Here is an 11,970-nt window from a genome sequence, read left to right as displayed (position 1 = left end):
TCCTTACTGGTTTGGTTGTCGAAGACAATGATATGATGAGACTTGTAAATGACGGCGACTGTAACCCTCAAAGCCGGAGAGGGCAGAGGGTGGTTGCACCGCATGAACACTCGAGGTCAAATATGGCAAGGAGTGGTCACCATATCGGAATGAGAGGGATCCTAAGACTGTGCAAATATGAGACTAAATGGTTGATGGGTATTACGACCTTCTGGAAAATTTTTCAAAAAGCGTGTGAGTGAGAACAAATCAAAAGACCCTTAGAACAATTTAGAGATGGGTGACATTTTGGAAAATTTCTCGGAAACCGTATAAGTGAGTAAAAGTTTTCCAAAAAAACATATAAGTGAGGACAAATCATGCTGAAAAGACCCGTATTAATTTGTGAGGTCAGTCAGTAATCCTGAAAGCAGTCCGAGTTCTGAAAACACTCATATCAAAGAAGGTCGGAAGGTCGAAGAAATCTAAAAAACCCCATAAAAAGAGAATTAATATATATTTAATTTGTAAACTTAATAAAAAAATGCCCAAGTTGCAAAGTATCTTGTCTGGTAATTAAGATGTGTCTAGTTTAAGTCTAAGTCTAAGGCAAAAATTTTAAATTTTTGTTGAATTTTGATCATGACTGTTTGAACAATTAAAGAATCAAATTAAGACTATTAAGATTACTATCAAATTTCAAAACAAATTATTTTTATAGGTCTTTCCGGGTCAACAGAAAGGAGAGGGTTAAAATAAATAAAAAAATTTCAACTCTTGGAACAAGTAACTGTTGATAGGTTTGTAAGGAACGGCAGCAGCTGAAAGCAATAAAAGGTTCGGTCAGACAGGAGTCTCAATTCCTCTTTTGTTTCTTTACCTACAATACGGACTAGTCACGTAGCATGTCCTTATTTTCACTTGTGCACACTTCATAAAAACTCCGTAATTTTCTCAATGGTAAAAATAAAGACCCAGAAAAACACCATAAACGACAAAAAGAAAAACAGATGTTTAATGCTACTACCATTTGTGAATAATTAATTAAAACAGGGTTCAAACCTAAAACCTATTCACTAAACTGTACATCAACAACACAGTAGAATCGAATCGAATCCAACCAAAATCCACAACATGCAAAAAGGTTAATCAAAAACAAAACAAACATTTGAACCACTGTTATTTCTGTTGTTCTCTACACCGTTCAAACAAGCGGTGCCGGCAAGTTAAGGTCAAACAAAAACGGCTTCTTCTTCTCCTCCTCCTTCCCCTTACTCGCCACAATATTCTCCAGCTTATAACCTTTGTACTCCGACCTCACCGGAGCACCCGCCGTGAAACAAACCGGAGGACCCCAAAACGCGACATGTCTCCCATTTCCACCGTCGAAGGTTGGAGGAGGGATCGGAAGAATTGTAGGAGTTACAAAGTAGGGGAAGTTGGTCTTGGCTTTGGCTCCACGGAGGGCTCTGGCGGCATCGTCGTAGGCTCTGGCGGCTTCTTCTGCGGTGTCGAAAGTGCCTAGCCATTTGCGGGTCTTTTTCCATGGATCACGGATCTCGGCGGCGAAGCGGCCCCATGGACGCTTCCGGACGCCTCGGAAATGGGAGTTTTTGGAGGATGAGGGTTTGGACGACGGCGCTGGAGAATCCGTCGGGAGAGGGAGGGAGTGAGGGTGCATGAGTGAAAGTGAAAGAGAGAGTTTGTGTGTGAATGAATAATTGTGAAGTGTGTGAATGAAGATTGTGTTGCGTGGGGGTGTGGATATAAATAGGGTAGGGACAGTCTGCCTTCACGCCGACAGGTTTTCTTTCTGGTGGTATTAAGAATCACTTTTTTTTAGAATAGTTTTTTTTCTTCTCTTTTTCAATATACTATTCCATTTCTTGCAATAAGATGTAAAAAGAATAATTATAATGAAACTTTGGTATCTAACTTTTCTTTTGGATTTTGTAGTTGATAAATGTTGTAACATGTCTCATTGGAACAAGAATTTTTATATTGAAAAATAAGAATTATAAAATAGTATTATTTCACTAAGAATTTTTTAAGAGACCAGTCTATTTTGTCATGCTAGTTCGCTCCTAAAATTATACTTGAAATTGTAAATCTAAAGTGGTAAAATGGTAAATTTATATTGATTGTCAATTAATTAAAAGAAATACTCACAAAAGAGAAAAATAATTAAATATTTGTATGTATTTAAAAAAAAAGTCACTAAATTATTTAATCTCCTATATTACTTATTATTTTAAGGTAAATTCTTTGGTATCTTTAGTTTTAGTTGGATACCGGTATTTTTTTTAATCCAAAATAAATATTATTAATTCAAAAATCAATGAGTACAACCGATCCCAAAGGATCAAGCTACACAAGAAAGACTAGGTTACCAATCAAAAAACAAAACTAAGCCATAAGCCTAGTTATGTGTTGTCTAAGGGAATTATCTTTCCACCCTTTATAGATAATACTCTCAATAATTCTATTAGTAGTATTAGCTTTGTCTTGTGTATAAAATACAATAGCATTCCTCATATGCCATATACCATAGACAGCCTCGGTGAAAGCAAGCTTTAACAACTTCACCTTCCAACCCTTCTTGCTGGTAGTATCAATTACCCACTTCAACTCAGTTTGCCAAACACAAGGAGTGTGGGTTAGCTCGATCCAGTTCAGGATGTGACTCCATATTTCATAGGTGACAGTGCACTCAAAAAAGATATGCTGCATAGTTTCAGTAGCATTCGTACACAGACTGTAAATGGTATCATGGATCATACCAAAACGACAAAGACGATCCTTGGTAGGTAATCTACCATGGTAAAACATCCACAAACTTATCAGAGCACGCGGCCTAGAAAGATTGTGGTGCATCAGGTGTCTCCAAGGCACTTTAGTAACATTATCAACAAGGCAGACATAGATTTGCTTCGTGGAGAATTTCTGGGTGCTAACCATTTTGTCCCATAGTTGCTGTATCTGAATGATGTTGTCTTGCTGTTTCATAATGCTTTGAAAAACCCAAGACCACGTATTGCTATTCAGATCAGCCATAACAAGATTACCCTTCAGATAATACATATGGATCCATAAAACCCATAAGTTGTCAGCCTTCCTGTAGATATTCCATAGACACTTAAGCATAGTAACAAGGTTCCAAATAGTGAGATTTATAATGTTGAGACCATCACTGCATCTAGGCTTGCAAACACATTGCCAAGCAATGGGACTTTTCTGCTCTTGTCTCGTTTACCTGTCCACAGAAAAATCCTACAGATAGAGTCAATTTTATTCAGCACAAACTTGGGCCAGGGGAAACATTGGAGCCAATACTGAGCTATTGCAAAGGCAACACACTGAATAAGCTAAACTCTACCAGCGTAGCTGAGGAGCCTAGAAGTCCAATGCCTAATTCTCCCAACAATCTTCTCAATGAGGAGAAGGTAGTGGCTAATAGTCAATCTTTTACTAGTCAAAGGAACACCAAGGTACTTGACTGGAAGTTGTCCTTCATCAAAACTTGGTGATCTCCTTGATGGCAACTTTGGTAACATCATTCACACCTCCACAAAACAATTTACACTTTTGAGGATTCATAATTAGACTTGTAGACATGGAGAAGAAATTAACAGTAGTGAGCATCATGTTTACGGATGTTGTGTCCCCCCTGCAAAATAACAGTGTCATAGACTGAGTATGAAATTTAAACTTGTGACGCTTAGCATGACCCTGTTATTTTGCAGGGGGGACACAACATCCGTAAACATGATGCTCACTACTGTTAATTTCTTCTCCATGTCTACAGGTCTAATTATGAATCCTCAAAAGTGTAAATTGTTTTGTGGAGGTGTGAATGATGTTACCAAAGTTGCCATCAAGGAGATCACCAAGTTTTGATGAAGGACAACTTCTCACGCTTAGCATGAAATTTAAACTTGTGATCCTTTATCATTTTAACTAGAAGCCTATTTAAATACTCCATCATCACCACAAAAAGCAAGGGGGGTATGGGACCCCCTTGCCTAATATCTCTACAAGCTTTCATAGACTGAGTCAAAACACCATTCACATTGAAGACATAGGAAACAGTAGTGACATTAGCCATAATCCAGTCAATAAACCTACTAGGGAATCCCATCTCCATCATGATACACTTGAGAGCCTTCCAATCCACCATATCATAGACTTTTTGGAGGTCAAGTTGCATCATGCACCTAGGGGTCCCATGTTTCCTACCATAACCCTTGATGAACTCATAAGCTAGCATGATATGATTGTGAATATGTTGGCCAGGGACAAAGGCAGCCTGACAGAGGCTAATGGAACCAGTACTTTTAATGTTAATTGATTTAAAATTTTAATTTTTTAAAATAAAATAATATTAAAAAATATGTGGCATTGAATATTTTTATTTGATTTGAAGAAGGTACTGATACCGAACCAAATTCAAAGATACCAGAGTGTTCACCTTATTTTAATCCCTAATGTAAAAATAAACTGTCATTGCTTATATTTAAAAATAAGTAATTATTAGCTCAAATCGAAAATTAGTCGATTTTATAGCCGTGTGGTGTTTTTGTCAGTCAAAATAGTTAAATAATTACAAAGGCAATCGAATATAAATAAATCAAATATTTTTTCTACTAAAATTTATAAGAGTCGAAAAGGCGTTGTGCTTAGTCAAGACTAGTTAGAACATGATAATTTAACATTTTATAAGTGTGTTCTTTACTTGTAGTGTCACCAAATAAAATTATTGATACAAAATCACATTCTGAGAAAGTAGTGCATGTGTGGCTTGAATAAACATAAAATTTCATGGAGGAAGAATAAGTCGATCGAGGGGAGAGCCATATAGTCCCAATAGAGGAAAAATCATGCAATGCTTGCGTAGTTAGTCGAGCAAAGCTAAATTCTACAGAACATGCTATTTTGATCGGTATGACTATTGTTTTCCTATAAATATTGCATTTATAGATATGTAAATGCAATTAATCAAAAAATGTATTAACTTGTATCTCTATATCGTTATGTTTTATTTTTATGTATTTCTTATTCTAATAGTTCAAACACTCGAAATAATTTGTATTTAGAACCATTTGGAGGAGTAAGGAATTCATAGTTAAGGGACAACATTTCTTCTTTATTGAAACTGCTTGAAGAAAGAAAATCACAATTGAGAGATTTTAACAGAACATCATTTAACTTTCAAGTTTGAAAACTAATTTGGCATGTACAATACTGTGACTGGAACTTTTAAGAAATTCAATTTTCTAAGTCACAACTATATTTAACACATGCATTTGTGTTAAGAAAAATGAAGACTCGAGGGAAAAACTTAATTTTTAAAGAAAATTAATCAAATATTAACGGTCCAGATCAAAGGTGAGACATCTATCCAAAAGTAGTTAACACATCCGTCCGCACCATGCAAAAATGGATGTAATAAAAGTACTAAAGTATCTTAGATAAGAAAATCATTCCCTAGTATGTTTAGCTAGTCTGACGTGTTGGGAGCAGGTATAGGTATCGAAGTGTTCTTAGGACGAAAAAGTATTATATTCCATAGTCCCTAGTACTTTTTCAAATTGATCTCAAACATTTCACTTTCATTTCACACTGGACCATGTCATGGAGGCTGGTCAATGATACTTAAGGCTTTCTCGGACTCTTTCAGTGTCCAGCAAAGCCCTGAAAATAATTGTTTTGAACTAGACAATGACCCAAATGATTAAGGTGCAACCCATCTCAAATCCACTATGCTTGATCTAATATATAAAATCAGCTTATACGTTGAGAGCAATGTACAATATTTGATCTCCACTTTTATTACATTCGTCATGAATTCACTCAAGCATTGATGTAACTAATGATACAGATCCACTCCGAGCTACTGTTAAATACTCGATTCTTTTATACATGCAAAATTATAATAAATATTTTTGGAAAAATCTCAAAATCTTTTGTAACAGATATAATTTAAAAAATTTATATAAAGTGTATTGTTTCCCTTACAAATCAATTTTATAAATTTGAATTAAACTCAATCTATATTCAGACACGATTTGAAAAATGCAAGTTACTTGATACACAAAACTAGTGGGTGTCTCAATTTTACAAAAAAAAATTAGGCTAAAATTTAAAATAATTATTCATCAGTTTTTGCTAATTAGTAGTTTGAATATTGCCAAGGTATAAAATTTTTTTTTACATGTTATTAAAAATTGTTAATACTAACTTGTGTATTTGATGTAGACTATTCATCTTAAAAATTCTGTATAATGTAGACTATTCACATTAAATTACAAATGTTATTAAAAATTGTTAATACTAACTTGTGTATTTGATGTAGACTATATGTAGACTTTCATCTTTAAAATTCTGTATATGTAGACTATTCACATTAAATTACAAATGTTATTAAAAATTGTTAATGCTAACTTGTGTATTTGATGTAGAGTATATGTAGACTATTCATCTTAAAAATTATGTATATTTAGTATTTTTAAAGATTATAGTAAAATAACATTATTTAATGATAAATTTTTAAATGTGTAATTATTTGAATTTTTTACTAACATACCATCCTTTTACAAATTATATCTCATTATACCATCATTTCTATCCTATATCCCAATATACCACTTTTTCAAACAAAAAATCTAATATACAAGAACCTCCGCCCAATGGGCTTGCGGACCCTTTAAATTATATAAGCATCCGTCCATTGCATCAGCGGATCAGTGTTTTTTTTTGTTTTTTTTTTAATGTAATATTCAAAATAAATATATATTAAAATAAATAATATAATTAAAAATATATAAATATATGAGAAAATGAGTGATGCATTGATAGTATAAAATAATTTTACAATATCAATTAATCACAATTATGTATCCAATTAAATGACTCTTTTATTTTTAAAAAAATTTAATGACATAGAAGATTGATGATTTTCTACGAGATGACAATTTAACTTTCGATACATATCAATTAAACCCTTAATATACATTAAAATAAGAGATTAATTACTATGTACTGTCAGTGTAAAATTCTTTACACAGTGTATCAAAACCATCCATAAATAATATTTTATAAATAATTAAGATAAAAATTAAATTTTAATAAATATTTAACGGTCACGATTCACTGATGGTGTAAAACTGCTTTACAATGCATACCAATTAAATTTTAAAAATAAATATTAAAAATGGGATACTAAATAAACCCATTAATATCCCTTATACCCATATCCATTAATATTATAATCACTAATAAATAATTTATATATTATAATCAAATAAAATAAAAATAAATAAAATAGCTCCACCCATTACCGTAGGCCGTAGCGGATCTATACTTTGATAATAAAATAATTAAAAGTTCCGCGAATTACAGTGACAAATTTGTATTTAGATATAAAAAACTTAATGATCAAAATAATTATAAACATAAATAAATTTAAATTATTTATTTTTTATTTTATTATAATATATAAACTATTTCTTAATAATTATAATATTTATCATAAAATTTATTGTTTTTAATATTTATTTTAATATATATTAAGAGTTTAAGGAATATGCACTGGCAATGTAAAATAGTTTTACACTGTCATCCAATAAAAAAATTATGAACTTCATGTCATTAAATTTTGAGATTAATTGGTATACACTATCAGTGTAAATTTTTTACACCATTAGTGCACCATCATCATTCAAATAGATTATTTTAATTGAATTTAAAATACAAGTCAAATAATTTTAACAAATCAACGGTTGATGTATACAGCATAAATTTTTTTTTAAATTTCTAAATAAAAGAGTGATTTAATTGAATATATGTTAGTGATTGATTGACTGTGTATTTTATATTGTTAGTACATGACTCATTTTATCATAAATTAATGTTTTTTATTAACTATATTAATTATATTATTTATTTTAATATATATTTATTTTAAATATTAAATTTTAAAAAAAGAAACACTGCTCCGCTGACACAATGGGCGGATGCTACTAAAATTAAAGGGTCCGCAGCACCATTGGGCGGAGGTTCTTGTACAATAGATTTTTTTGTTTGAAAAAGTGGTATATTAGGATATATGAGGGAAATGATGGTATAATGAGATATAATTTATAAAAAAGTGGTATGTTTGTAAAAAATTCTAATTATTTAATTGATGTTCTTACGGAACTGTATTATGATGTAAATTAAAAAAGTTGATTACACCATCCGTGTATAGAAGTGAATGAAATATCATAGTAATTTTCTTCCCCTGCCAGTCTCTGTAATTTACCTCTTAATTAATGCATCCCCGTATCCAAGAATGGTGTAGGTGGGGCGGGGGATTACTAGAATTTGGAAAATGCATTGCATAGTATTAGGCCATAGCATTGGGTAGGGCATAGCAATTGCAGCTACCGTTTGGCTTGCATTAGATTTGGCAAAGACCGCAATGAATGAAGGCAGCGGTGAGGTTCTATATTAGGCGTGCCCACCTCATCATTTCATTTCATGGCGTCACTTTTCTTCCTCCCGTCAAATCAAGTCAAATCAAATCAATCCTCTCACTATGGCCTCACCTTCCCTCTGCCTCTGTTGTAATGCTACGTTAACACACCGAATTGGATTGGAAGGAGTGTTTTTAAGGACTTTTTACACATTTAATACTGAATGCACGCCAATTTACCAACATAATTTAAATAAAACACCTTCCGGAGTACTACTCCCTCCGTCTCATAATAAGTGTCTCATTTGCACTTTTTTCATGTCTCAAAATAAATGTCCCTTTAGAAAATCAATGCAACATTTATTATTTTTTTCCACTACTATACCCCTATTTATTAACTTTCACGTTTTTCAACTACTCTACTACCTATAAGAAATAAGGGTAACTTTGTAAATGATATTAACTTTATCATCAAAACCAACACATCCAATCATTTTCTTAAGAACCGCGCAAAACTCAAATTGGACATTTATTATGAGACGGAGGGAGTAGTATTTTGTTTAAATGGGAATGAAATACTTTTTTAATATATGTTTTTGTATTCTTTGCCTTTTTTTCTCTCAAAATATCATTAATGTTTTTAAATAAAAATCAATATGATAAAAAGAATAAAAATTAGTTAAAATACGTATTTATTTTTTTAAATGAAGAGGGACAAATATTATTAATTGAACTTGAGTTGATGTCTATTTTACAACCGTCTACAGTAAAATCAATCATTAATTAAATAAATAAATAAATAAATAAATGGAGTTAATATGATAAAAGTTTAAAAAAATGAGATTAGAAAATATTATCAATTAAAGTAATACGAATGACTATTTTCAAAATTTGTAAACCATTAAATAATTATCTTATTCTTGTTCTTCCAATTTTTTATTATTTTTTCTTTCTCTCTGGTTGAACTATAAAAATTGGAAATTTCTTTATCCACCACATATCTTCTTGGGTACCTCTGGCGAAAAACTCAAAATAGCCCTAATTTCGAGAATGCATTTCCGAAATGCAAGAAAATGCTATTTTCAGAGATGCATCTCCGAAAACGTCTTTTTTTTCTTTCAAAATTTGTTTTATTTCGGAAATGCATTTCCAAAAACAGCATTTCGGAAGTGCATTTCCGAAATACTGTACGTTTTGCAGATTAAACAAAACAGCCCCTCCCCCAATTCATTTTTACCGTAAATCACCATCAACACTTCCTCTCTTCAGATTTTTTGCAAAACCAAGTTTCAAGTCTACATCAAAGGCTGATTCTACTTGCTCTACTACATTCAAAAGCTACTCAATCACTTCAATTGGTAAGTTTCTAAATCTTTAGATCCATGATTCAAATGCATTTTAGGGTTGTTAGAAATTGAAAAAATGATATAGGGATAGGTTGGTAGTAGTATTTAAGTTGTTTAGAAGCATTATAACATGTTAGAAGTTTGCATTTGGGGTTCTGCCATGGAAGTTGCAGAATTTGGCTTCGCAGGGGTGTTTCGGAAGTTCATTTCCGAAAACACCTCCCTCACCAGTTTCGGAAATGAACTTCCGAAGTGTGTCCAAAATTGTTATTTTTTATTTTTTCAATTGTTTCGCATTCTTATTGATTTCAATTGTTTTCAGGAATATGGCAGGCACCCAGCACGCATCAGACAGGGGAGAGATTCCAAGACAACATCGGCTAGACGCGAGCGGGCGGTGCAGCTGGCGTCGACGCAGGGACGGGGTCGTGTGTGAGTACCCGTGCAGATGGACGAGGGTACTTCCTCATCTGGATCGAAGAGTCGTCTGGCTCGGGTCTCTTCTTCGCGCCAGCAGGAGGTACGAGAGGAGGAGGGGGAGGAGGATGCAGTTAGGTACCAGGAGGCGGAGGAGGTACCGGATGTTAACCCTCCGCACGGGGAGGAGGAGGGCTACCCGGGAGGGCCCATTGATACGTCCTTGTTGATTTCCTACCACGAGCACGTCGCTCGACGTGTCTGGGGGGAGAGGTATTTTTTATAATTTGTCCGACTTTATTATTTAACTGTTTTTTATTTAGCTGTTTATTCCATATTTTCTTAACGGTCTAATTAACAGTGTTTTTTGTTTTATTGTAACAGGAGAGACAAACTTTAAAACAAGTGAACCACGCCCGGAAGATTTTCGGTCTCTTTAAACCAGAAGCGCAGTGGTTTAACAACGCGATGACAACTTCAGGGCTAGGTGGGCTGTGCATGACGGGGTATACCACCATCAGCCACGACATGTAGGGGGCCTTTGTGGAGCGGTGGCACAGGGAGACGTCTTCTTTCCACTTAACATTTGGGGAAATGACGATCACCTTGCACGATGTGCAGTGTCTTCTCCACTTGCCGATTAGGGGGATGTTGTTGGACCATTCCCGGATCCAGAGGATCGATGCCATCAAGTGGATGACGATCTATCTGGGAATGGAGCCAGATATGGCTGACTTTGAGTGCCAGACGACAAATGGGCCTCATATCCGGTTCTCCATATTGAGCGCTTATTACGAGCACCACCCGGTGGCGGCGGTCGAATCCGAGGATGCGGAGAACGGCCTATTTATGGAGCATCACCGTGCCTGCGCTCTCCGGTGTTGGTTCATGTTTTTGGCAGGCACTGCACTCTTTGTGGACAAGAGTGCAAGATACGTCGATGTGACCTACCTCTGCTACTTCATGGACTTGACTACCATTCACTAGTGGAACTGGGGGTCAGCTATTCTAGTATACCTATACCAGAAGCTGAATGAGGCCTCCAACTGGAGGACCATGCAGTTGACCGGATCCTGCACACTCCTGACGGTACGTTTCATTTTAATTGTTTCACATTTATTTATGGTTCGTATTTATTTTTAATATATTATCGTGTTTGTGTTTCAGGGCTAGATCATCTCCTACTTCCCCCGCATCCACGGCTTCCACGTTGATTATGCGTACGAGGACGCCATGCCCAGGGCCGCCCGATACGTTCTCCAGAGGGAGAACAATGTAGTGGGACCATACCGTGGGTACCTCGACCGCACGATGCACGATGACATCAGTTGGAGGCCATTCAACGACTACACTGCTGTTGTCGCTTTTGACAACATCTCGTTATATTCTGGCTGGTTGACATGCGGGACCAACACCATGGTGAGGTATCTCCCTGAGCGGTGCATGCGGCAATTTGGATTTGTGCAGATGATACTCAGGTCACCTTTTGAGGCTGCTCCCGACACAGTTACCCAAGTGCAGCTCATTGACATATTTGTGGATTGGGAGCGTCATGTGGTCCCGAAGGAGTATCGTCGAATGCAAGTCACCCAGGACTGGCACAGTGTGGAGGAGTATGTCACATTGTTATATCGGGTGTCACATCCTCTGATGACACCCGACGCTCCCGACGCTCCTAGGCCAGCATACGAGGAGGTTCTGGAGAACCAGCAGGCCGAGGATGACCATGCCATTGATCTCTTGCCGATCTGCCAGCAGATAGAGTTGCTTGGGCGG

The 11,970-nt window shown here is 35.1% G+C and overlaps 1 protein-coding gene across 1 annotated transcript; it reads right to left on the bottom strand.

Moving 5' to 3' along the window:
• Positions 1 to 990: 990 nt before the first annotated feature.
• Positions 991 to 1,722, bottom strand: LOC131612462 (ethylene-responsive transcription factor 4-like). The gene has a single exon (XM_058884257.1). It carries the CDS (start codon positions 1,658 to 1,660, stop codon positions 1,184 to 1,186), a length of 477 nt encoding a protein of 158 aa, XP_058740240.1. The 5' UTR covers positions 1,661 to 1,722; the 3' UTR covers positions 991 to 1,183.
• Positions 1,723 to 11,970: the final 10,248 nt, after the last annotated feature.

Source organism: Vicia villosa, linkage group LG6, assembly GCF_029867415.1.
Source record: "Vicia villosa cultivar HV-30 ecotype Madison, WI linkage group LG6, Vvil1.0, whole genome shotgun sequence".
Lineage (NCBI taxonomy): Eukaryota > Viridiplantae > Streptophyta > Magnoliopsida > Fabales > Fabaceae > Vicia > Vicia villosa.
The sequence above is the reverse complement of the archived record's forward strand: the minus strand, read 5'-3'. Positions and strand labels throughout refer to the sequence as shown.